We start from the raw sequence: 27,749 nt of genomic DNA, 5'->3' as shown, positions 1-27,749 counted from the left end.
TTATCGATGAAAGGGATATTAATGAGTCCATTATTTCCAATATCATTTGATCAATACATTCCAAATTGAATGTAAACAATGGATCACGTCAACGAAAGAATTTGAAATTTTTTTTTTTTCACATTGGCAGTCATGAAATTTTCCTGAACGTTAAATCGCCCCCGATCCGTTGCAAAATTTCAAATATTGAGCGGACTGACGGCGTGAATTTAGAAACGAATGTTGAGTGTCTCCTATAAAATTATTTAACTGGAATAGTATACTCGAGAAGGAGATTAAAATTATTAGATTATTATCAAATTAAGGAGGAGTGTTGGATTTAGTGTAATTTGATAATCTAGCAGTCCACTGTTCAATTTTAGTATGTCTTGAATCTGAATGCGCAGTAATCTACTTAGTCCAATTATGTCTGTGTAACACATTGGTTGTCTTTAGCACATTTCAGAAAAATGCGCACGCTGGATTTTTAGACACCCTGGAAAGTAATAAAGTAGTCAAGGGTTACCTCCAAATAAAATTAACAAAATCTAAAATTTTTTTGATTTTTAGAAATTTATTTGGAGGTATTCCTCGACTCCTTTACTACTTTCCAGGCAGGGTGTCTAAAGTCGACAAGTCACAGTACCCGGCAAAGTGGTTATAAAGTTTTATTTTATAACGAAGTTCTGAAACTATTACTAGTGAAGTTGGGAGAACCTATGTAAACCAACATAAAATATTTTGCAACGCACTTTGATTACTATGATCACTTTTGCTTGAAGTGCTTCAACATTACATGTGTGTCAGATTGTTCATTAAAATCCGTTCTGTCGAATTATTTGACTTTTCCATCCTCGATTGATTATTTAAACAAACAAAATATTTTTCGTCAATACACTTTTCCTCACCATAGTGACTGTACATAATGCTGAACCCACACGAGACTCAAAGAAACATATTGCGAACAATTTGGTACTCATGACAGTGCCAGCAAGATGTTTGGTACTGTTTGAAAGTAAGATATATACCTACAATTTCTGACAATAGGACTAGGACTAGCCTCTCTTTTGGCGTTTATGCTGACGAACAGATACGATTGATTATGATGATGATGATGATGATATATGATGATGATATATGATGATATATGATTGATGATGGGATATAATCTACAATGGGATATGATCTATGATGGGATATGATCTATGATGGGATATGTGCTATGATGGGATATGTGCTACGATGGGATCTGTGCTATGATGGCATATGTGCTATGATGAGATATGATTGATAATGAGATAGGATTGAAAATGAGACGATTCATGATTAGTACAATACATAGACGATATCCATCCACAGTAAAATATGCAAACAGAATGATCGAAGCACAGTTGGAGACGGCGCTGAAGGCAGCAAAGCTGCCTTAAAAAACTGATCCTAGTTGCTGTCCGGGGGGAGTTGGGCTTGATAGTTGAGTGTTCCGTTCCGCCCTTTTTTTGGGAAAAAGAAGTTAAAAAACGTTGTATAAGCGAAATTCCCAACAGGCCGTTTCATTAATTATTTTCAGTACAATCTAAAAATGGAAAAACTCTTCGGTTTTGTTCGGTTAATTTTGTAAAAGGAACAATTTGTTGTGATATGTCCATTTGACATTCTCCCCGCATTTTGTAAAAGGGAAAATTAAATGAATTTGTTATATTAGCGATTCCCGGCTCATTTTGTAAAAGGGAAAATTTGATTTCTTCGTTCAATTAGAAATTTTGCTCACATTTTCTAAAAATAAAAATTTGAAAATTCTCTCTACATTTCGTAAAAGGGAATATTGCTTGGTTCTGGGTCTCATTTTGTAAAAGGAAAAATTTGATTTCTTCGTTCAATTAGAAATTTTGCTCACATTTTCTAAAAATAAAAATTTGAAAATTATCTCTACATCTTGTAAAAGGGAATATTGCTTGGTTTTTGGTTATTAGCGAATTTTCGGTTCATTTAGTAAAATATTTTCTGCCGATTTATTTGTTGATTTTGTAAAACGGAAAATTCAATGCGAACGATACATTAGACATTTTGCTCATTTTTTTTTGTAAAAGGAAAAATTGGAAATTCTACCCCCATTTCGTATAAGGGAAAATTTAATAAATTTGTTGAATTAGCGATTTTTGATTCGATTCGTAAAAGGGAAAATTGGAAATTCTCTCAATATTTAGTAGAAGGGAGAATTCTATAAATTTGTTAAATTAGCGATTTTTCGGTTCATTTAGTAAAAGGAAAAATTCGAAATTCTCCCCACATATTGTAGAAGGGAAAATTCAATCATTTTCCTGTTCATTTCGTAAAAGGAACAATTGGAAATTCTCCACACATTCTGTAAAATGGAATATTCTTTAGCTTTGCTAAATTAGTGACTTTTCGGTTCGTTTCGTAAAAGGGAAAATTGGAAATTCTACCAACATTTTGTAGACGGGAAAATTCAATGAATTTGTGGAATTACCGGTTTTTGAGCTCATTTTGTAAAAGGGAAAATTCATTGTGGTCGTTCCATTAGACATTCTCATCACGTTTTGTATAAGCAATAATTGCATGATTTTGGTCAATTATAAATTCTCACAATATTTTGTAAAATGGAATATTCTTTGCCTTTGCTAAATTAGCGATTTTTCGCTTCATTTCGTAAAACCAATAATTCTATGTGATCACTACATTAAAAATCTTGTCAATTTCTTCTATAGAAAAAAAATTAGAAATTTCAGTGACGAAGTGAGTGGGGGTTCCACCCCCACACCCCCGGGCCTCCGGCTATCAGATTTGCATTGACGAAAGTAACATATTGAGGGAAAATGCAATTTTTCCATTCTCAATTAGCGATTTCCGGCTTATTTTGTAAAAAGAAAATTTGATGGCTTCGTTAAAAATAAAAATTTTAAAATTCTTTCTACATTTTGTAAACGGGAATATTGCTTGGTTTTTGTTATTAGCGATTTTTCGGTTCATTTAGTAAAAGGTGAATATTCTCTGCCGATTTATTTGTTGAATTTGTGAAACGGAAAAATCGATGCGATCGATTCATTGGACATTTTGCTCATTTTTTTGTAAAAGGAAAAATTGGAAATTCTCTCCACATATTGTTGAAGGGAAAATTCAATGAATTTGTGGAATTAGCGATTTTTGAGCTCATTTTGTAATAGGGAAAATTCGTTGTGGTCGTTCCAATAGAAATTCTCATCCCGCGTTGTGATTTTGGTCAATTAGAAATTCTCCCCATATTTTCTAAAATGGAATATTCTTTGGCTTTGCCAAATTAGCGATTTTCGGTTCGATTCGTAAAAGGTAAAATTGGAAATTCTCCCAACTGTTTGTAAAAGGGAAACTTTCATCAATTTGTCGAATTAACGACTTTTCGGTTCAATTCGTAAAAGGAAAAATTCGAAATTCTTCCCACATATTGTAAAAGGGAAAATTCAATGATTTTGTTGAAATAGCAATTCTCACAATATTTTGTAAAATGGAATATTCTTTGGGTTCGCTAAATTAGCGATTTTTCGCTTCATTTCGTAAAACCAATAATTCTATGTGATCAATACATTAGAGATCTTGTCCACTTTTTGTAGAGAAAAAAAATAGAAATTTCAGCTTAGAAAATGACAAAAGTAACGTATTGATCGTTTAGGTGTTTCGTACGGGTCGGCGTTAGCTATGTTTAAATAGGAATTTATGAAATTTGACTTCGTACGGGGTTGTCTATATTGCCTCCGGCAATTTAATTGTATATGATAACAAGGCAAAGAGTGAATAATGTAAGTGATTTAAAAGGAAGAATAGTTTTTCAGCAGAGAAGAAAATGAAGTAAGAGAAATGAAGAGTTTCACATTAAAGGCTTTTGATACGAATAGGTGTTTCGTACGGGTCGGCGTTAGCTATGTTTTTCATTACTTTCTATGGGAAAAATTTTTTAGCGACAATATCAAACTTTTTTGGTCCACCCAACTTAGTTTAGATGCAAGAGCAACAAAAATGCATAGTTTTCATTTTTTGGAATTTTTATATCATCTTGGCACACATAACAATATTGATACAGTCAAAAATCCACAGATAATTTTCAAGTAATACAAAGTCATTCTTAGTTACTTTTTCAGTTAAGTGTTAGGTGTCGTTGTAAAGGTCCAACGAGCCCACACACAACAAGTTTCGAGTTATCACTTTGTCGCAAAAGTCATTTGAAATTTGCCTGAGTTCACGACCCTGACATTTTTGCACTAAAATCGATTTCTTCAAAAAATTATTTTCGAAAAAATTTCTTTTTACAATGAAAGCTTGTGCCGTAACCTCTCGTTAGATATAAATATATCTGTGTTTTGGAAAAGCCCAAAGACTGGGTGAACAGGTCGGGCTACTTTGACTGACTTTTTTTTTTAAACAATCGTAAGCCTTTATTCAATAAATCTTTGGTATGAATACACAGTTACAAATTATCGTCATGATTAATCAATCGATTCCACACCAACTAGTCAAGTTATATACTGAATTTAATACAATTTAGGAATTTGAAGAACAAAATATCACTGATGAGGGTGTTAGGGAATCTCGCGCCGCGTCATTCACAATAACTCACAAAGTGACATCTTCCTTATACAAAATGTGTCAAAATGTGAATTATTGTGAATGACGCGGCGCGAGATTCCTAGCAACCCTGATGAGATCGTTGAGGCAAAAATTATGGCAATCAAAAACCTCTTCATTATTTTTATCATTTAGAAGGAAAGAAAGAGAAGAAAAATTTAGAGTTCATAAAATTAAAAGATAGAAAAGAAAGAAAGAAGGAAAACAAGCTAAAAAATCACCGCGTTATACGCCTAATCAATTCATGCTCAGACATTGCACATTTGTTTAAGAAAACACTGGCTTGTACTTGTAACAAGTTGACGATAGAGTCGATTCCGGACCTTTCCAAGAGTGCGATCGTAGGGGTAGGGAACATTCTCGGCACATTGTGGATGCATTTTAAAATTTTGTTCTGAGTTACCTTCAATTTGTTGTGATTCGTTCGTGATGTCCCGATCCAAACCGGTGATGCGTAAGTCATTTTAGGGCGGATGATGCATTTATATTATACAAAGTCAACTTTGACTCGGTTGATAGCAATGAATTCCGACATAGGGGTAGAGTGCTTTGAAACTGTTTAGCGCCTTCGTTCTACACGATTCAATTTGTCTCGTAAAATTCAGTTTGTGATCAATCACCATCCCGAGGTATGTTACTTCCGCTTTAAAGCTGATTAACGAACCGTTGAAGTACAGATCCCTTGATGGTGTTCGTCTCCTTGATTGGTTAAATTTGAAAAGAATCGCTTGCGTGTTGTCACAGTTAATCTTGATCTTCCACTTAACGAAATATTTGTGGATCTTCGATAGAGCGTCTGAGAGATTTTTGACTACTGTATTGGAATGTTTCGCTGAAGAGAGAATAGCGGTGTCATCGGCATAATATCCACTCTCGTTCCAATTTTTTCCAGCTTGAAGAGTAACCCATCGTGATAAAACCGAATCAAACGCTTTTTCCATGTCGTTAAGTACCATTCCTGTGGATTTTCTGCTCGTCTTGTTAATGATGTGGATGATTCTTTTGATTTGATGAACAGTTGAATGACCTGGCTGGAAGCCGAATTGTTTAGCTTGAATAACGGAATTTTCAGTGAGGAATCCACTCAACTTTGACTGACTTGAGAGATGCGAATGCCCTTAGAAATCATTAAATCGGTCTCTTTAGACTATTCTGAAGTGAAATAAACCAAGTCACCTTAACGAATGACCTCAGCATCAGTTAGTTACGTTCAATTTTTCTTTAACCCATATTTTCGTGTTTTTTTACATATTCCGTCCTTGAGCGTTGAGCGACCCATAAACCAACTCGGATCACATCGGCCCCATATATAATTTTTATAAGGGGTCCATAAAGGTTTGTTTTCTTCGGGGTCCGCCATCTTCCTCGACACTTTTATTTGCAGCAGGTAATATTTAAAATTCTTTTTTTGTAAGTGCAATTTCTGAAGATATGGGTCACCTTTATCGTGCGAATTATCAAATCTATTTTTTGAGCAGAAAAAAAAATACTTTTTTAGGGATATCAAGCTGGAATCAGAACAAATTTCTGTGTTTGAGGATATCAACATCATTATTCAAGGTTATCGGTTTAATGCGATGCCTTTAATTTCAGCGTTGTTGCATAATGGGCCGGATGGACAGAGCAGTTTTTTATCGTCTTTCAAGCGAACGGAATTGCCGTCGAATGAAAATACATTTTTTTCTGATTTTTTAATTTAAATAATTTTTTTTATTTATTAATTTCTTTTTTCTATTAAATTATATTTACACAATTCAAATATTAAATATTCCAACTTACAACTCAATCAATCCAATGATTCAATTAAATTGAACTAGATAGCTACACACAAATCCACACTGTTATTTTAAAGGTATAATTTGACCAAGAAAACAGTAAAAGACAAACAAACAAATTACAAATTCGCCATTCAAGCCAATATCGTCTTCCATATAATGCGAATTGTTTTTCTTTCGTTCATTTCAATTAAATTTAAAATTCTAGCCACTGCGGGCCTGTTTTTTTCTTCTTCCTTTTGTTTTAAACAGAATACATAATTTATACCATTAGAAAGTTTACGTGTACGCCTCGTTAGATTAATGAAACTTAAAATTTAAATTTAAAATAATTAAAATAATTTTTGCGCATTGTAATATAAATAATAGAAATACGGTTAGTGCGGTTTTGTTGAAAATATTTACATTAAAATGGATAATCCTAAAATTCGTTTTTGCTAAACATAATTTTCTTTTGTGAATTAAAATTAATTTTATTTAATGTAAAAAAAGAGAGAGACAGAGAAATTATTATCTTTTTTTCCTTTTCAACTAATCAATTTTCTTATCTATTGTGTTTCTTTTACGTAATTGTTAACCAATTTTCTCAATTTTTGATTTCATTCTTCATCTTTTGTGTGTTTTTGATTCGTTTAGAACATGTTATGCGCGAAATAATACGAAACAACACTTTGTGCTACAATTTGATTGTTTTGTTTTTAGTACGAAATATGGGCAAATGAAAAAGCTAAAATTTCACGGGACGTAAAAATCCAATTACAAATAAAAAAAATCGTTTACGACGAGGATTTGACAAATGGACATTGGAGAGTCAGGGCATATTTCCGAGGTTCAACTTTCTTGAACCAATTTTCGGCAAAACCTTTTCTTTCCGAAATTTTCTGAAACTTAATGATCAAACTTGAGGCATTGAAAGAAATTATTTGCTGAATTTAAATTTTTGTTCGAAGCGTATCACGACTTCATTCAGATTAGAATATTGAATAACAAAATCCATGCACGCATATTGTGCTAGTCCTTCCAGCTGTGCATCAAAATAAAATCCTTGCGGTGAAAGTTTACTTGAAGAAAATAAATTTAAACTTTTGATCAGCCGCATTCCGGAAATGGAATGTGTATAGTTGATCGAAGCACAGATTTATTTTCTTCAAATTTTATGTTTCTAAGTGACGCACCAATCTCACTTCGATGCAGTCAGCAATTAGGACATATTCGGTAAATCGTATTGAGTCTCACATTCTTAACTTTTTTTTTTAATGGAACACTGGACAGCAATTTAAAATTACAGTTTTTAGCGAATTTTTTTTAATGAAAACCCAAAATTATCGTGCGATCTAAACACGGAACAAAAAATTCAGTCAAATGAGTTTCGACACGAATCGTATTGAATTGAACTGTAAGAAAACTATCAAGAAATTAATTCGATTGGTTCAACTGACGCCCGGTTCAATTTTAGCTCTTTCACTTCCGGTATGTTAAGCGGTAAAAATAGAACGAAAAGAAAAATCATCAAAGAAATTGAGTAACAATTTATGGCAGATCAAATTTGTTTCCTTCGTGTTGTTAAAACTAATCAATACTTAACACGTAACTTAATGCAAAAATCAAAATAGTTTTTTGTTTTGTTTTGTTTTCCCTACACATAAACGGGACTCTGATCTTCACTGCTGTCCATGATCGTTTTATCATCGGTGAAAAATCGCCGGAACGTAAATTCGTAAAATCCATGAAACGACTTACCCGTATCACTTTTAAAATCGAATGAATCGGATGACGAATTACGCAATTTGTCCGGATCGATTGGATCGAAATTCGATGTGTCGGTCGGATGATCGATTTTCGGAATGTACGGAGCTTTTTGCGGTCGTAGATCCAATGATAAATCGACACCTTTGAAAAATGGATGAGCTTTGACTTCGTTCGAACCATTTTTGCCGAGTCGACGGTCCGCCGATGCACATAATCGCAGAATCAAGTCAGATGCATCGTGCGTCAGATTGGCCTGTGGTGGGATGTGTAACGTTTTCCGGTAATTGATTACCTAAATCGGTGGAGAGAAAAATAGTGTGTAAGTCGTGAGGTCAACAACAAAAAATTCTAAAAAGTTTAACAAAAATGGACAATCACATACCTTTTGCTGTGTCTCAACGGCAGTATTTGCTAAAAATGGCGGTTGACCCACAAGCATTTCATATAAAATGACACCGACACTCCACCAATCACATAGTTGAGTGTAACCGCTACGCTCCAACACTTCTGGTGCAATATAGTTTGGAGTTCCGACCAGAGAATGGGCCAAACATCTTTGATGATCGCGTTGACGCCGTCGCTCCAATACGGTTGGTTTACAACTGCCTTCGCCAGCATCTTCCCACGGTTCCATGGAATCCTGACGCGCATGTTCACCTAGAATATTTGAAAGACAAAAGAGCATTAAACATTTGATCATGCGTTTGTTTGGCAGCCCAATTGGCAATATTAATTACTTTTTCAAACAGAGGCCCACGCAGATGCTCAAGTATAATATACAACGTATTTACAGACTTTAGTCAATTGTTCGTACTTTCGATTCAGCGGAATATAATAAGCGCAATGGAAATTATTTTTAGAGTTCAGTTGGTTTTTTTAGATGATCTGAGAATTATTTACACGTTTCAAATGTCTATATACACTGTACAGTTCACCTCACCACGCACTTCAACGGGGTTCCTTGAAACAACTTAAAGGATTGAATAAAATGTTCCGAAACGCTGGTTCCACTTGTTCAATGGTTCGTTCAGATATTCCAAATATTCATATTCCATCGTAAGTCTCTTAAAGTGACTTCTATTTAGTGAATTGCGGGTTCTCAGTTCATCTGCCTCTGTTCTTACATTATCAGCAGATGTCATATCCGCTTCCCACTCGACGACGACAGGATCCGACGGTTCAATTCTTGCTTTAATTTTCGTTACTTTCCAGGCTGATGTTTTCATTGAAGCGAGTGGTGCTTTATATGGCTTTTTCATGCTGCCCAGAAGCGTCATTTTCGGCCGTTGATGTTTTGTGGATTTTGGTGATTTTTTCATGCTCTTCAAAAGAGACATTCTAGGCCGTTGATTCGTCGGTGGTTCGGTTTCCGATGAGTCGTCATGCTTTGTTGGACTTTGTGACTTTTCCGTGCTGCTTGAAGGCGTCATTTTTGGCTGTTGTATGCTCTGTTCGGGAACAACGTCCATTTTCGAACTCTTTGGCTCTTCCAGTAATTCCATTGGTATAGTTACCATCGGACTTTGTATATTCACTAGACGCGACTCTGTTAACTGTTCCATCCCAATATTCTCATTCACTTTTGGCCGTTGTATGCTCCGTTCGGGAACAACGTCAATTTCCGAACTCTTTGGCTCTTCCAGAAATTCGATTGGTATGTGTATTGTTACCATCGGACTTTGCATATTCATTGCAATATTTTCATTCACTGGTTCGGTTTTTATCTGTTTTATTGAAACTGATATTGGTACATCCATCCCGACAGTTGCGTGCGACCGCACCAATGGACTTGTAACCTTCGCCGGGAGCGACTTTGTTGACCGCACGTATCCAATTTTCTGGCCTTTTAGTTTACCATTTGGCAACATTTCTTTCGTAGATGCGTTTTTGGAACGCGATGGCACGTTATTCTCTTTAGCTTGGTCGACGAGTGGTTTTGTAAGCGATGTTCGATTGTTTCTCGCGTTGCTCCTGAGATTGTACGCGTGTTCCGTCGCTGGTGCCATTTTCTTTCGGCTGGCAGTGTCCTCGCTGGTAATTTGTCGTTTCCGTTTTAAAGATGATTTTGCAATTGGGGTCGTTGAAGTCGTAGTTTTACTTTCCATTTTTGTTTTTTGATTGAAAATGTTCAGAGAATCGTTCGAATTTTGATTAATATTTTGTTTAAAGTCACAATCTAATCACCGAGCTGTACTGGATCGCGTAGCTTTTTTCTATTTTTTAATAAATGTTCGGCTTTTGAGAGCACAATCAATTTCGTCCGTTTTAACCAAAAATATACTCAGATCAAAATGTTTTCACTGTTACTTATATTACGCGCTGGCAGTTGATTTATTTAATTTTTTTGTTATTCACTTTACAAATCTATCAAAATTTTTAAAAAAATCTTCAAATTTGCAGACTTGATACTTGATGCTTCTTGCACAAAGTCAAAACACAGAATGGGAAATTTCTTCGAGCGACAAAAGGAGTGAGGTTCGAGAAAAACGATTAGTTGACCATTAGTGAAATTGGAAAGAGTGCACCGATTACAGCTACCTGCATAAACTGGGAAAAACCTTTTCAGATGTTTTTGTTTGTTGCCTAAATCGATTTATGTTCTGGATGTTTCTTTATTTTTTGCACGGGGTGCAGGTGCATAAGACTCTCAACATGATTTTGCTGCGTAAAGAAAAAGCCATTGCGACACGGTCTCTCTTCTTTCGGGGTGAAGTATAATGCTCTGCCGGATGTAGTGGAAGAATACAGCCATGAAGTTTCTTTTTCTTTTTCGTGGTTCATTAATTATTCTTCGTTTTTTTTAAAGAATGAATGGGCTCCAAATATTATTGCGCCATGTATTTCGCCGTCCAATTTGTTTGCTTTTTAAAACTGAATTTTTTCTTTCTTTCCTTTAGGACGATTTCTTCTCTTTATTTATAATGCAATCCGCATCTACAGATTTTCGCAATTTTATGTGCTCGCGATGTTTTTTTTTTTCGCGCATGTAACGTTCTAAGGTCCAAGACCTCCAAGATCGAATCAAAAAAATAATCAATCAAAAGTGATACTGTAGTTTGTGAAGATGATCGCCTAATCAGTTTGATTGGGTTAAGTCCAATTTTTATAGCTGATGAGCGAATCCAAAAATTTGATCATCAAAATTTAGTTTCGTTTAGAGGTGAGTGGGCATACCGAATGTGTTACCCAATGTCCAAGATTAATGTAAATTGAAAGCCCAATACAAGGGTTCTCCTTCGTCCTCTTACAAGAGGACATGTCCTCATCGTTCTCCTTTTTTGCAAAAATTGTAAGAACATCACTTTTTCCTTAAAATGTTGATTTTTTGTCCTCTTTTTTTTAGAAACAAACTTCTTTTTTAAGTAAATTTGACAAAACCCAAGCCCTGTGCGCGACTTTACTATCAAAGCAGGATTTTTATAATTAGAAATTTTGAGCGCGTTGTACACTCATATGCTCATAACATAAAAGCTAGGAATTTTACAATAAAGAAAATTGTCTGACCTTTCGAAAGACCCAAATTCTCGCAAGAAAATCTAATAAATTTTAAGAAAATTTGATTGGGCAGAAAATAGTATGCGTCATTCGCATAATATTCGGTGGGCAACTAACAAAAGAACATCTTCACGATTTCGATTGTACAGAGAGTGGACATAGTGCATGAGAAAGTTGTAATTCCTCGTTGGAAATCTGTTTTTCGTCCACTTTTGCGATAGTAGAGGCGTCCTCTGTTTTTATATCAAAATTCAAAAATTGGAACCCTAAGTGCACACTGTTAAAAAAATGTCCATCCCATGCGAAATTCCTATAGGTTAGAAGCAAGGCCCAAACCGCAGTTGCCCACACAAAACCCTTCTAATTATATCATAGTATGATTCAACATAAAATTGTAGAGAAGAATCATTAAGCATCACAAGCATAATCTAGCTGATTTTTCCGAAATATTATGTTCGATGTTTCGATTGTTTCTTGGACGTTGCATATTTTAACATCGGCTCAGAATATGAGCCTCAGATGTATATTGGTTGATCATAGAATAACTGCATTTCTGGTATTTCTTGGCAGCCCTCCACTCTACTCTTCGATCATAGAGTTTAGCTTAATTTGATCATTTTTTTAAAGTTCAAACTTGGATGTGTCGAACTAAAAATTCTAAAATAAAGAATAAAAAAGGGGAAAAAATGTCGAAAACAGTTGCAAAATGGATACGTGACCTAAACTGAACTTTGGAACAACAGTATTTAGGTATACCTCTTTAGGTATACATTCCAATAATCACTAGAATTTAGTCGCCCATGATTACATGCAGGTAAATTTCTTAAAGGGTTGTGTTGAGGTGGCAATTACTTCGTCACTTGTCCATTGTATTAAAGAATGAAAAATTCACGCCAGAAAACATTGATTTTGTTTTGCAGGTACCTGTGTTGTGTGGTCGTATTTAACTAGATTAGGATCAGTTTTCGCTTTTCGTGTCACTCAATTTCAAAAATTTTCGGGTGTCAAATTTGTATTTTGTTTTTGGATTCTGATAAATAAAGTTACAAAATTTAGTCTCAGTTTCAGAATTTTACGGCTTATGCATTTTGGTAGGATTCCAGTCGTTTCGTGCAAGAAAATATCAATTGGTTATCGGAATATCGGTGGAATCGTCGAACTCAGAGATGAGCCCGTAATCCGAAAACCTGAATTTTCGGTTTAGACCAAACCGAATATTCCGGTTCGGTTCAATGCGAACAGAAAACTTCAATTTTCCAGTAAAACAATATGAAATGAAGTCAGACTCGTCAAAATTGATTGAATTGATAAAAAACTCAAAATAAGTAAACGGAGCAATACTACTGAAATCAGAAAATCTTAGTTGTTCTTTTCGAACATGATTTTTCACACAAATTGTATAAAATTCAATAATAATTTTCAAGTAGTACAAAGTCATGCTTAGTTACTTTTTCAGTTAAGTGTTAGGTGTCGTTGTAAAGGTCCAACGAGCCTACACACAACAAGTTTCGCCTTGTCGCAAAAGTCATTTGAAATTTGACTGAGTTCACGACCCTGACATTTTTTCACTAAAATCGATTTCTATATAGCTTCAAAAAATTGTTTTCGAAAATATTTCGTTTTACAATGAAAGCTTGTGCCGTAAGCTCTCGTTGGATATAAATATATCTGTGTTTTGGAAAAGCCCAAAGACTGGGTGAACAGGTCGGGCTACTTTGACTGACTTCAGAGATGCGAATGCACTTAAAAATTTAAATCGGTCTATTTAGACTATTCTGAAGTGAAATAAACCAAGTCACTTTAACAAGTTAGTTACGTTCAAATTTTCTTTAACCCATTTTTTCGTGTTTTTTCACATATTTCGTCCTTGAGCGACCCATAAACCAACTCGGATCACATCGGCCCCATATATAATTTTTATAAGGGGTCCATAAAGGTTTGTTTTCCTCGGGGTCCGCCAACTTCCTTTTTCCCATACGATTTTGGACCCCAGGTAATATTTAAAATTCTTTTTTCGCAATTTCTGAAGACATTTGTAACCTTTTCGTGCGAGTTTTCAAATCTATTTTTTTAGCAAAAAAATTTTTTTTTAGGGATATCAAGCTGGAATCAGAACAAATTTCTGTGTTTGAGGATATGCCTTTAATTTCAGCGTTGTTATATAATGGGCAGGGTGGGCAGAGCAGTTTTTTATCGCCGTTCAAGCGAACGGAATTGCCGTCGTGCATGGAAATAATGTTTTCTTCCCGGTGACCAAGTCGAAACTTCCTGGCATCCGAAAAATTTGACAAAAATTTCACAGTGAGTCGCAATTAACTTACCGGTGTCGCGAATATTATTTCCCAAGCCCTTTCTAGTCTTTCTGTGCAGATTTAAGTCTAACATTAGTTTTTACAATGCTGTAACCTTTGTGACGTTCTTCTGTATGAATTTTCACTCATCAATTGGCAGAAGAGAATGTTTGCACGAGCCCATCATTTTTGATAAAACAAATATAAACTCATTGCAAAGTTATCTTCTGTTCTAATCTGCCAGATATGTGTGCATAACAATATTTCGGAAATTCTGCCTTAATTTACTTAAATAAAAAAAAGAAATTCGCGAGCGGAGCAAGCCAAATTTTTTTGAATATTGACTTTCGATGATGTAAAAATAGTACCATTCTTTGAAGCTGTACAAACTAAAAATTCTAAATAAAAGTTTAATTTGAGCAAAACCTGCTGCAGGCGAAGTTTTTAAATTCTTAGATCTATGCACCGTATTAGGAACTGTTTCACCAGAAGTAGTAACTCATCAAAAGTTTAGTTCGTTGAAGAGAATAATTCATCGAGTTCGGGAAGTATGAGTCACCATAATAATAATAATATCATAACTTTCTGCCGATGGAAGAGACTTCTGTTAATGATTCAGAACAAACTCCAACACGTCAGGTCAGCAGAATAATTTATTACAGAAAGATTTTAGAGTTTTCACACAGACGTTATATGCTAACTATGTTTTCACACAACTTAAATCCGTATGACCAACATACTATGTTTCGCCGAACATAATTTCGGAGTGCATTTGATTTCTATAAGCTAATAGCTTCCTGATATTTTACGTGAAATACTCACCTGGAAGTTTTCATCACTTTATCAGCGGGAAGAACTCAACGGGAAGTTTCTATCAGCGTCTTCCCGCTGATAGTGACGAAAACTTCTTGATAAGCTCTTCCCGTTGATAAAAATTTCCCGAGTAGTACTTCCCGCTGATAGAGACTTAACACTGTCCAGTCCACTAACAAAATAAAAATCCCGCTGATAGAATTCCCCGTTACAAACTTCCCAAGGAGTTCTTCCCGTTAGTAGAAACGTCTCGATAAGTTCTTTCCGCTAATAAAAACTTCCCGATGAGTACTTCCTGATGATAGAGACTTCCCGCTAGCGGAACACTGAAAAGAAAAAAATTTCTCGCTGATAGATTTCCCGCTAACAGAAACTTCCCAATAAGTTCTTCCCTCGTCAGTAGAAACTTTTTGATAAGTTCTTCGTGCTGATAAAATTTCACGGTGAGTTCTTCCCAGTGATAGCTATTTTCGATTTCCCGGTGACAGCTATTAACCGGTTAGTTATGAATTCTCCCTGCTTATAGTTATTTCCCGGTGAGTACTTCCCGCTGATAGATATTTCCCGGTGAGGTCTAATTTTTACAGTAAAAAAGAGAAAACCGCCTACGGCGAAGGATAAATTTCCCGCTATCCAATTTTTCGCCCCGACGACTTCCTGCTATCTAGGATACCAGGACACCGCATTATTTCCATGCACAATTGCCGTCGAATAAAAATACATTTTATATTTATAATTATATTTACACAATTCAAATATTAAATATTCCAACTTACAACTCAATAAATCCAATGATTCAATTAAATTGAACTAGATAGCTACACACAAATCCACACTGTTATTTTAAAGGTATAATTTGACCAAGAAAAACAGTAAAAAACAAACAAACAAACAAATTACAAATTCGCCATTCAAGCCAATATTTTCGTCCATATAATGCGAATTGTTTTTCTTTCGTTCATTTCAATTAAATTTAAAATTCTAGCCACTGCGCGCCTGTTTTTTTCTTCTTCCTTTTGTTTTTAACAGAATACATAATTTATACCATTAGAAAGTTTACGTGTACGCCTCGTTAGATTAATGAAACTTAAAATTTAAATTTAAAATAATTAAAATAATTTTTGCGCATTGTAATATAAATAATAGAAATAAGGTTAGTGCGGTTTTGTTGAAAATATTTACATTAAAATGGATAATCCTAAAATTCGTTTTTGCTAAACATAATTTTCTTTTGTGAATTAAAATTAATTTTATTTACAACAAATTAATGTAAAAAAAGAGAGAGACAGAGAAATTATTATCTTTTTTTTCCTTTTCAATTAATCAATTTTCTTATCTATTGTGTTTCTTTTACGTAATTGTTAACCAATTTTCTCAATTTTTGATTTCATTCTTCATCTTTTGTGTGTTTTTGATTCGTTTAGAACATGTTATGCGCGAAATAATACGAAACAACACTTTGTGCTACAATTTGATTGTTTTGTTTTTAGTACGAAATATGGGCAAATGAAAAAGCTAAAATTTCACGGGACGTAAAAATCCAATTACAAATAAAAAAAAATCGTTTACGACGAGGATTTGACAAATGGACATTGGAGAGTCAGGGCATATTTCCGAGGTTCAACTTTCTTGAACCAATTTTCGGCAAAACCTTTTCTTTCCGAAATTTTCTGAAACTTAATGATCAAACTTGAGGCATTGAAAGAAATTATTTGCTGAATTTAAATTTTTGTTCGAAACGTATCACGACTTCATTCAGATTAGAATATTGAATAACAAAATCCATGCACGCATATTGTGCTAGTCCTTCCAGCTGTGCATCAAAATAAAATCCTTGCGGTGAAAGTTTACTTGAAGAAAATAAATTTAAACTTTTGATCAGCCGCATTCCGGAAATGGAATGTGTATAGTTGATCGAAGCACAGATTTATTTTCTTCAAATTTTATGTTTCTAAGTGACGCACCAATCTCACTTCGATGCAGTCAGCAATTAGGACATATTCGGTAAATCGTATTGAGTCTCACATTCTTAACTTTTTTTTTAATGGAACACTGGACAGCAATTTAAAATTACAGTTTTTAGCGAATTTTTTTAAAGAAAAACCCAAAATCATCGTGCGATGTAAACATGGAACAAAAAATTCAGTCAAATGAGTTTCGACACGAATCGTATTGAATTGAACTGTAAGAAAACTATCAAGAAATTAATTCGATTGGTTCAACTGACGCCCGGTTCAATTTTAGCTCTTTCACTTCCGGTATGTTAAGCGGTAAAAATAGAACGAAAAGAAAAATCATCAAAGAAATTGAGTAACAATTTATGGCAGATCAAATTTGTTTCCTTCGTGTTGTTAAAACTAATCAATACTTAACACGTAACTTAATGCAAAAATCAAAATAGTTTTTTGTTTTGTTTTGTTTTCCCTACACAGAAACGGGACTCTGATCTTCACTGCTGTCCATGATCGATTTATCATCGGTGAAAAATCGCCGGAACGTAAATTCGTAAAATCCATGAAACGACTTACCCGTATCACTTTTAAAATCGAATGAATCGGATGACGAATTACGCAATTTGTCCGGATCGATTGGATCGAAATTCGATGTGTCGGTCGGATGATCGATTTTCGGAATGTACGGAGCTTTTTGCTGTCGTAGATCCAACGAAAAATCGACACCTTTGAAAAATGGATGAGCTTTGACTTCGTTCGAACCATTTTTGCCGAGTCGACGGTCCGCCGATGCACATAATCGCAGAATCAGGTCAGATGCATCGTGCGTCAGATTGGCCTGTGGTGGGATGTGTAACGTTTTCCGGTAATTGATTACCTAAATCGGTGGAGAGAAAAATAGTGTGTAAGTCGTGAGGTCAACAACAAAAAATTCTAAAAAGTTTAACAAAAATGGACAATCACATACCTTTTGCTGTGTCTCAACGGCAGTATTTGCTAAAAATGGCGGTTGACCCACAAGCATTTCATATAAAATGACACCGACACTCCACCAATCACATAGTTGAGTGTAACCGCTACGCTCCAACACTTCTGGTGCAATATAGTTTGGAGTTCCGACCAGAGAATGGGCCAAACACCTTTGATGATCGCGTTGACGCCGTCGCTCCAATACGGTTGGTTTACAACTGCCTTCGCCAGCATCTTCCCACGGTTCCATGGAATCCTGACGCGCATGTTCACCTAGAATATTTGAAAGACAAAAGAGCATTAAACATTTGATCATGCGTTTGTTTGGCAGCCCAATTGGCAATATTAATTACTTTTTCAAACAGAGGCCCACGCAGATGCTCAAGTATAATATACAACGTATTTACAGACTTTAGTCAATTGTTCGTACTTTCGATTCAGCGGAATATAATACGCGCAATGGAAATTATTTTTAGAGTTCAGTTGGTTTTTTTTAGATGATCTGAGAATTATTTACACGTTTCAAATGTCTATATACACTGTACAGTTCACCTCACCACGCACTTCAACGGGGTTCCTTGAAACAACTTAAAGGATTGAATAAAATGTTCCGAAACGCTGGTTCCACTTGTTCAATGGTTCGTTCAGATATTCCAAATATTCATATTCCATCGTAAGTCTCTTAAAGTGACTTCTATTTAGTGAATTGCGGGTTCTCAGTTCATCTGCCTCTGTTCTTACATTATCAGCAGATGTCATATCCGCTTCCCACTCGACGACGACAGGATCCGACGGTTCAAATCTTGCTTTAATTTTCGTTACTCTCCAGGCTGATGTTTTCATTGAAGCGAGTGGTGCTTTATATGGCTTTTTCATGCTGCCCAGAAGCGTCATTTTCGGCCGTTGATGTTTTGTGGATTTTGGTGATTTTTTCATGCTCTTCAAGAGAGACATTCTAGGCCGTTGATACGTCGGTGGTTCGGTTTCCGATGAGTCGTCATCCTTTGTTGGACTTTGTGGCTTTTCCGTGCTGCTTGAAGGCGTCATTTTTGGCTGTTGTATGCTCTGTTCGGGAACAACGTCCATTTTCGAACTCTTTGGCTCTTCCAGTAATTCCATTGGTATGGTTACCATCGGACTTTGTATATTCACTAGACGCGACTCTGTTAACTGTTCCATCCCAATATTCTCTTTCAATTTTGGCCGTTGTATGCTCCGTTCGGGAACAACGACAATTTCCGAACTCTTTGGCTCTTCCAGAAATTCGATTGGTATGTGTATTGTTACCATCGGACTTTGCATATTCATTGCAATATTTTCATTCACTGGTTCGGTTTTCATCTGTTTTATTGAAACTGATATTGGTACATCCAACCCGACAGTTGCGTTCGACCGCACCAATGGACTTGTAACCTTTGCCGGGAGCGACTTTGTTGACCGCACGTATCCAATTTTCTGGCCTTTTAGTTTACCATTTGGCAACATTTCTTTCGTAGATGCGTTTTTGGAACGCGATGGCACGTTATTCTCTTTAGGTTGGTCGACGAGTGGTTTTGTAAGCGATGTTCGATTGTTTCTCGCGTTGCTCCTGAGATTGTACGCGTGTTCCGTCGCTGGTGCCATTTTCTTTCGGCTGGCAGTGTCCTCGCTGGTAATTTGTCGTTTCCGTTTTAAAGATGATTTTGCAATTGGGGTCGTTGAAGTCGTAGTTTTACTTTCCATTTTTGTTTTTTGATTGAAAATGTTCAGAGAATCGTTCGAATTTTGATTAATGTTTTGTATAAAGTCACAATCTAATCACCAAACTGTACTGAATCGCGTAGCTTTTTTCTATTTTTTAATAAATGTTCGGCTTTTGAGAGCACAATCAATTTCGTCCGTTTTAACCAAAAATATACTCAGATCAAAATGTTTTCACTGTTACTTATATTACGCGCTGGCAGTTGATTTATTTAATTTTTTTGTTATTCACTTTACAAATCTATCAAAATTTAAAAAAAAATCTTCAAATTTGCGGACTTGATACTTGATGCTTCTTGCACAAAGTCAAAACACAGAATGGGAAATTTCTTCGAGCGACAAAAGGAGTGAGGTTCGAGAAAAACGATTAGTTGACCATTAGTGAAATTGGAAAGAGTGCACCGATTACAGCTACCTGCATAAACTGGGAAAAACCCTTTCAGATGTTTTTGTTTGTTGCCTAAATCGATTTATGTTCTGGATGTTTCTTTATTTTTTGCACGGGGTGCAGGTGCATAAGACTCTCAACATGATTTTGCCGCGTAAAGATAAAGCCATTGCGACACGGTCTCTCTTCTTTCGGGGTGAAGTATAATGCTCTGCCGGATGTAGTGGAAGAATACAGCCATGAAGTTTCTTTTTCTTTTTCGTGGTTCATTAATTATTCTTCGTTTTTTTTAAAGAATGAATGGGCTCCAAATATTATTGCGCCATGTATTTCGCCGTCCAATTTGTTTGCTTTTTAAAACTGAATTTTTTCTTTCTTTCCTTTAGGACGATTTCTTCTCTTTATTTATAATGCAATCCGCATCTACAGATTTTCGCAATTTTATGTGCTCGCGATGTTTTTTTTTCGCGCATGTAACGTTCTAAGGTCCAAGACCTCCAAGATCTAATCAAAAAAACAATCAATCAAAAGTGATACTGTAGTTTGTGAAGATGATCGCCTAATCAGTTTGATTGGGTTAAGTCCAATTTTTATAGCTGATGAGCGAATCCAAAAATTTGATCATCAAAATTTAGTTTCGTTTAGAGGTGAGTGGGCATACCGAATGTGTTACCCAATGTCCAAGATTAATGTAAATTGAAAGCCCAATACAAGGGTTCTCCTTCGTCCTCTTACAAGAGGACATGTCCTCATCGTTCTCCTTTTTTGCAAAAATTGTAAGAACATCACTTTTTCCTTAAAATGTTGATTTTTTGTCCTCTTTTTTTTTAGAAACAAACTTCTTTTTTAAGTAAATTTGACAAAACCTAAGCCCTGTGCGCGACTTGACTGTCAAAACAGGATTTTTATAATTAGAAATTTTGAGCGCGTTGTACACTCATATGCTCATAACATAAAAGCTAGGAATTTTACAATAAAGAAAATTGTCTGACCTTTCGAAAGACCCAAATTCTCGCAAGAAAATCTAATAAATTTTAAGAAAATTTGATTGCGCAGAAAGTAGTATGCGTCATTCGCATAATATTCGGTGGGCAACTAACAAAAGAACATCTTCACGATTTCGATTGTACAGAGAGTGGACATAGTGCATGAGAAAGTTGTAATTCCTCGTTGGAAATCTGTTTTTCGTCCACTTTTGCGATAGTAGAGGCGTCCTCTGTTTTTATATCAAAATTCAAAAATGGGAACCCTAAGTGCACACTGTTAAAAAAATGTCCATCCCATGCGAAATTCCTATAGGTTAGAAGCAAGGCCCAAACCGCAGTTGCCCACACAAAACCCTTCTAATTATATCATAGTATGATTCAACATAAAATTGTAGAGAGGAATCATTAAGCATCACAAGCATAATCTAGCGGATTTTTCCGAAATATTATGTTCGATGTTTCGATTGTTTCTTGGACGTTGCATATTTTAACATCGGCTCAGAATATGAGCCTCAGATGTATATTGGTTGATCATAGAATAACTGCATTTCTGGTATTTCTTGGCAGCCCTCCACTCTACTCTTCGATCATAGAGTTTAGCTTAATTTGATCATTTTTTTAAAGTTCAAACTTGGATGTGTCGAACTAAAAATTCTAAAATAAAGAATAAAAAAGGGGAAAAAATGTCGAAAACAGTTGCAAAATGGATACGTGACCTAAACTGAACTTTGGAACAACAGTATTTAGGTATACCTCTTTAGGTATACATTCCAATAATCACTAGAATTTAGTCGCCCATGATTACATGCAGGTAAATTTCTTAAAGGGTTGTGTTGAGGTGGCAATTACTTCGTCACTTGTCCATTGTATTAAAGAATGAAAAATTCACGCCAGAAAACATTGATTTTGTTTTGCAGGTACCTGTGTTGTGTGGTCGTATTTAACTAGATTAGGATCAGTTTTCGCTTTTCGTGTCACTCAATTTCAAAAATTTTCGGGTGTCAAATTTGTATTTTGTTTTTGGATTCTGATAAATAAAGTTACAAAATTTAGTCTCAGTTTCAGAATTTTACGGCTTATGCATTTTGGTAGGATTCCAGTCGTTTCGTGCAAGAAAATATCAATTGGTTATCGGAATATCGGTGGAATCGTCGAACTCAGAGATGAGCCCGTAATCCGAAAACCTGAATTTTCGGTTTAGACCAAACCGAATATTCCGGTTCGGTTCAATGCGAACAGAAAACTTCAATTTTCCAGTAAAACAATATGAAATGAAGTCAGACTCGTCAAAATTGATTGAATTGATAAAAAACTCAAAATAAGTAAACGGAGCAATACTACTGAAATTCAGAAAATCTTAGTTGTTCTTTTCGAACATGATTTTTCACACAAATTGTATAAAATTCAATAATAATTTTCAAGTAGTACAAAGTCATGCTTAGTTACTTTTTCAGTTAAGTGTTAGGTGTCGTTGTAAAGGTCCAACGAGCCTACACACAACAAGTTTCGCCTTGTCGCAAAAGTCATTTGAAATTTGACTGAGTTCACGACCCTGACATTTTTTCACTAAAATCGATTTCTATATAGCTTCAAAAAATTGTTTTCGAAAATATTTCGTTTTACAATGAAAGCTTGTGCCGTAAGCTCTCGTTGGATATAAATATATCTGTGTTTTGGAAAAGCCCAAAGACTGGGTGAACAGGTCGGGCTACTTTGACTGACTTCAGAGATGCGAATGCACTTAAAAATTTAAATCGGTCTATTTAGACTATTCTGAAGTGAAATAAACCAAGTCACCTTAACAAGTGACCTCAGCATCAGTTAGTTACGTTCAAATTTTCTTTAACCCATTTTTTCGTGTTTTTTCACATATTTCGTCCTTGAGCGACCCATAAACCAACTCGGATCAGCATCGGCCCCATATATAATTTTTATAAGGGGTCCATAAAGGTTTGTTTTCCTTCGGGGTCCGCCAACTTCCTTTTTCCCATACGATTTTGGACCCCAGGTAATATTTAAAATTCTTTTTTCGCAATTTCTGAAGACATGGGTAACCTTTTTCGTGCGAGTTTTCAAATCTATTTTTTTAGCAAAAAAAATTTTTTTTAGGGATATCAAGCTGGAATCAGAACAAATTTCTGTGTTTGAGGATATGCCTTTAATTTCAGCGTTGTTATATAATGGGCAGGGTGGGCAGAGCAGTTTTTTATCGCCGTTCAAGCGAACGGAATTGCCGTCGTGCATGGAAATAATGTTTTCTTCCCGGTGACCAAGTCGAAACTTCCTGGCATCCGAAAAATTTGACAAAAATTTCACAGTGAGTCGCAATTAACTTACCGGTGTCGCGAATATTATTTCCCAAGCCCTTTCTAGTCTTTCTGTGCAGATTTAAGTCTAACATTAGTTTTTACAATGCTGTAACCTTTTTGTGACGTTCTTCTGTATGAATTTTCACTCATCAATTGGCAGAAGAGAATGTTTGCACGAGCCCATCATTTTTGATAAAACAAATATAAACTCATTGCAAAGTTATCTTCTGTTCTAATCTGCCAGATATGTGTGCATAACAATATTTCGGAAATTCTGTCTTATTTTACTTAAATAAAAAAAAGAAATTCGCGAGCGGAGCAAGCCAAATTTTTTTGAATATTGACTTTCGATGATGTAAAAATAGTACTATTCTTTGAAACTGTACAAACTAAAAATTCTAAATAAAAGTTTAATTTGAGCAAAACCTGCTGCAGGCGAAGTTTTTAAATTCTTAGATCTATGCACCGTATTAGGAACTGTTTCACCAGAAGTAGTAACTCATCAAAAGTTTAGTTCGTTGAAGAGAATAATTCATCGAGTTCGGGAAGTATGAGTCACCATAATAATAATAATATCATAACTTTCTGCCGATGGAAGAGACTTCTGTTAATGATTCAGAACAAACTCCAACACGTCAGGTCAGCAGAATAATTTATTACAGAATGATTTTAGAGTTTTCACACAGAAGTTATATGCTAACTATGTTTTCACACAACTTAAATCCGTATGACCAACATACTATGTTTCGCCGAACATAATTTCGGAGTGCATTTGATTGCTATAAGCTAATAGCTTCCTGATATTTTACGTGAAATACTCACCTGGAAGTTTTCATCACTTTATCAGCGGAAAGAACTCAACGGGAAGTTTCTATCAGCGTCTTCCCGCTGATAGTGACGAAAACTTCTTGATAAGCTCTTCCCGTTGATAAAAATTTCCCGAGTAGTACTTCCCGCTGATAGAGACTTAACCTTTTCCGCGACTATAACGAGTGACACTCGTGCCAGACATGCCGAAACGTTATGGTTTCTATTGTTCTCAATAGAAGCGCAACAGGTTAACACTGTCCAGTCCACTAACAAAATAAAAATCCCGCTGATAGAATTCCCCGTTACAAACTTCCCAAGGAGTTCTTCCCGTTGGTAGAAACGTCTCGATAAGTTCTTTCCGCTAATAAAAACTTACCGATGAGTACTTCCTGATGATAGAGACTTCCCGCTAGCGGAACACTGAAAAGAAAAAAATTTCTCGCTGATAGATTTCCCGCTAACAGAAACTTCCCAATAAGTTCTTCCCTCGTCAGTAGAAACTTTTTGATAAGTTCTTCGTGCTGATAAAATTTCACGGTGAGTTCTTCCCAGTGATAGCTATTTTCGATTTCCCGGTGACAGCTATTAACCGGTTAGTTATGAATTCTCCCTGCTTATAGATATTTCCCGGTGAGTACTTCCCGCTGATAGATATTTCCCGGTGAGGTCTAATTTTTACAGTAAAAAAAAGAAAACCGCCTTCGGCGAAGGACAAATTTCCCGGTATCCAATTTTTCGCCCCGACGACTTCCTGCTATCTAGGATACCAGGACACCGCATTATTTCCATGCACAATTGCCGTCGAATGAAAATACATTTTTTTCTGATTTTTTAATTTAAATAATTTTTTTTATTTATTAATTTCTTTTTTCTATTAAATTATATTTACACAATTCAAATATTAAATATTCCAACTTACAACTCAATAAATCCAATGATTCAATTAAATTGAACTAGATAGCTACACACAAATCCACACTGTTATTTTAAAGGTATAATTTGACCAAGAAAAACAGTAAAAAACAAACAAACAAACAAATTACAAATTCGCCATTCAAGCCAATATCTTCTTCCATATAATGCGAATTGTTTTTCTTTCGTTCATTTCAATTAAATTTAAAATTCTAGCCACTGCGGGCCTGTTTTTTTCTTCTTCCTTTTGTTTTAAACAGAATACATAATTTATACCATTAGAAAGTTTACGTGTACGCCTCGTTAGATTAATGAAACTTAAAATTTAAATTTAAAATAATTAAAATAATTTTTGCGCATTGTAATATAAATAATAGAAATAAGGTTAGTGCGGTTTTGTTGAAAATATTTACATTAAAATGGATAATCCTAAAATTCGTTTTTGCTAAACATAATTTTCTTTTGTGAATTAAAATTAATTTTATTTACAACAAATTAATGTAAAAAAAGAGAGAGACAGAGAAATTATTATCTTTTTTTCCTTTTCAATTAATCAATTTTCTTATCTATTGTGTTTCTTTTACGTAATTGTTAACCAATTTTCTCAATTTTTGATTTCATTCTTCATCTTTTGTGTGTTTTTGATTCGTTTAGAACATGTTATGCGCGAAATAATACGAAACAACACTTTGTGCTACAATTTGATTGTTTTGTTTTTAGTACGAAATATGGGCAAATGAAAAAGCTAAAATTTCACGGGACGTAAAAATCCAATTACAAATAAAAAAAATCGTTTACGACGAGGATTTGACAAATGGACATTGGAGAGTCAGGGCATATTTCCGAGGTTCAACTTTCTTGAACCAATTTTCGGCAAAACCTTTTCTTTCCGAAATCTTCTGAAACTTAATGATCGAACTTGAGGCATTGAAAGAAATTATTTGCTGAATTTAAATTTTTGTTCGAAGCGTATCACGACTTCATTCAGATTAGAATATTGAATAACAAAATCCATGCACGCATATTGTGCTAGTCCTTCCAGCTGTGCATCAAAATAAAATCCTTGCGGTGAAAGTTTACTTGAAGAAAATAAATTTAAACTTTTGATCAGCCGCATTCCGGAAATGGAATGTGTATAGTTGATCGAAGCACAGATTTATTTTCTTCAAATTTTATGTTTCTGAGTGACGCACCAATCTCACTTCGATGCAGTCAGCAATTAGGACATATTCGGTAAATCGTATTGAGTCTCACATTCTTAACTTTTTTTTTAATGGAACACTGGACCGCGATTTAAAATTACAGTTTTTAGCGAATTTTTTTTAATGAAAACCCAAAATTATCGTGCGATCTAAACACGGAACAAAAAATTCAGTCAAATGAGTTTCGACACGAATCGTATTGAATTGAACTGTAAGAAAACTATCAAGAAATTAATTCGATTGGTTCAACTGACGCCCGGTTCAATTTTAGCTCTTTCACTTCCGGTATGTTAAGCGGTAAAAAGAGAACGAAAAGAAAAATCATCAAAGAAATTGAGTAACAATTTATGGCAGATCAAATTTGTTTCCTTCGTGTTGTTAAAACTAATCAATACTTAACACGTAACTTAATGCAAAAATCAAAATAGTTTTTTGTTTTGTTTTGTTTTCCCTACACATAAACGGGACTCTGATCTTCACTGCTGTCCATGATCGTTTTATCATCGGTGAAAAATCGCCGGAACGTAAATTCGTAAAATCCATGAAACGACTTACCCGTATCACTGTTAAAATCGAATGAATCGGATGACGAATTACGCAATTTGTCCGGATCGATTGGATCGAAATTCGATGTGTCGGTCGGATGATCGATTTTCGGAATGTACGGAGCTTTTTGCTGTCGTAGATCCAACGAAAAATCGACACCTTTGAAAAATGGATGAGCTTTGACTTCGTTCGAACCATTTTTGCCGAGTCGACGGTCCGCCGATGCACATAATCGCAGAATCAGGTCAGATGCATCGTGCGTCAGATTGGCCTGTGGTGGGATGTGTAACGTTTTCCGGTAATTGATTACCTAAATCGGTGGAGAGAAAAATAGTGTGTAAGTCGTGAGGTCAACAACAAAAAATTCTAAAAAGTTTAACAAAAATGGACAATCACATACCTTTTGCTGTGTCTCAACGGCAGTATTTGCTAAAAATGGCGGTTGACCCACAAGCATTTCATATAAAATGACACCGACACTCCACCAATCACATAGTTGAGTGTAACCGCTACGCTCCAACACTTCTGGTGCAATATAGTTTGGAGTTCCGACCAGAGAATGGGCCAAACATCTTTGATGATCGCGTTGACGCCGTCGCTCCAATACGGTTGGTTTACAACTGCCTTCGCCAGCATCTTCCCACGGTTCCATGGAATCCTGACGCGCATGTTCACCTAGAATATTTGAAAGACAAAAGAGCATTAAACATTTGATCATGCGTTTGTTTGGCAGCCCAATTGGCAATATTAATTACTTTTTCAAACAGAGGCCCACGCAGATGCTCAAGTATAATATACAACGTATTTACAGACTTTAGTCAATTGTTCGTACTTTCGATTCAGCGGAATATAATAAGCGCAATGCAAATTATTTTTAGAGTTCAGTTGGTTTTTTTAGATGATCTGAGAATTATTTACATGTTTAAAATGTCTATATACACTGTACAGTTCACCTCACCACGCACTTCAACGAGGTTCCTTGAAACAACTTAAAGGATTGAATAAAATGTTCCGAAACGCTGGTTCCACTTGTTCAATGGTTCGTTCAGATATTCCAAATATTCATATTCCATCGTAAGTCTCTTAAAGTGACTTCTATTTAGTGAATTGCGGGTTCTCAGTTCATCTGCCTCTGTTCTTACATTATCAGCAGATGTCATATCCGCTTCCCACTCGACGACGACAGGATCCGACGGTTCAAATCTTGCTTTAATTTTCG

General features: G+C 35.3%; 3 protein-coding genes across 3 annotated transcripts in view; all 3 read right to left on the bottom strand.

The window, feature by feature from the left end:
* Positions 1–6,977: 6,977 nt before the first annotated feature.
* On the bottom strand, positions 6,978–8,817 carry LOC119085655 (serine/threonine-protein kinase Warts-like). The gene is made up of 2 exons (XM_037196103.1): positions 8,500–8,817; positions 6,978–8,409 (listed from the first exon to the last, which is right to left on the bottom strand). The coding sequence occupies exons 1-2, from the start codon at positions 8,815–8,817 to the stop codon at positions 8,005–8,007; spliced, it is 723 nt and encodes a 240-aa protein (XP_037051998.1). The 3' UTR covers positions 6,978–8,004.
* An 8,201-nt stretch (positions 8,818–17,018) lies between these two features.
* On the bottom strand, positions 17,019–17,953 carry LOC119085654 (serine/threonine-protein kinase Warts-like). The gene is made up of 2 exons (XM_037196102.1): positions 17,636–17,953; positions 17,019–17,545 (listed from the first exon to the last, which is right to left on the bottom strand). The coding sequence occupies exons 1-2, from the start codon at positions 17,951–17,953 to the stop codon at positions 17,141–17,143; spliced, it is 723 nt and encodes a 240-aa protein (XP_037051997.1). The 3' UTR covers positions 17,019–17,140.
* A 7,012-nt stretch (positions 17,954–24,965) lies between these two features.
* The window catches only part of LOC119085644 (serine/threonine-protein kinase Warts-like), a 53,860-nt gene continuing 51,076 nt past the window's right edge, over positions 24,966–27,749 (bottom strand). Inside the window, exons 10-11 of the mRNA XM_037196082.1 lie at positions 26,931–27,205; positions 24,966–26,840 (exon numbers count right to left, since the gene is read on the bottom strand). Of these exons, the coding sequence (XP_037051977.1) occupies positions 26,436–26,840; positions 26,931–27,205 (680 nt within the window). The 3' untranslated portion in view covers positions 24,966–26,435. The remainder of the gene's footprint in view (positions 26,841–26,930; positions 27,206–27,749) is intronic.

Source organism: Bradysia coprophila, chromosome X (genome assembly GCF_014529535.1).
Source record: "Bradysia coprophila strain Holo2 chromosome X, BU_Bcop_v1, whole genome shotgun sequence".
In the NCBI taxonomy this organism is placed as follows: domain Eukaryota; kingdom Metazoa; phylum Arthropoda; class Insecta; order Diptera; family Sciaridae; genus Bradysia; species Bradysia coprophila.
The sequence above is the reverse complement of the archived record's forward strand: the minus strand, read 5'-3'. Positions and strand labels throughout refer to the sequence as shown.

Coding starts and splice junctions, on each gene's coding strand:
- LOC119085655 (XM_037196103.1), bottom strand. CDS start 8,817: ATGATCAAATGTTTAATGCTCTTTTGTCTTTCAAATATTCTAGGTGAA. Junction 8,410..8,499: donor CCGTTGAGACACAGCAAAAG/GTATGTGATTGT, acceptor CCACCGATTTAG/GTAATCAATTACCGGAAAAC.
- LOC119085654 (XM_037196102.1), bottom strand. CDS start 17,953: ATGATCAAATGTTTAATGCTCTTTTGTCTTTCAAATATTCTAGGTGAA. Junction 17,546..17,635: donor CCGTTGAGACACAGCAAAAG/GTATGTGATTGT, acceptor CCACCGATTTAG/GTAATCAATTACCGGAAAAC.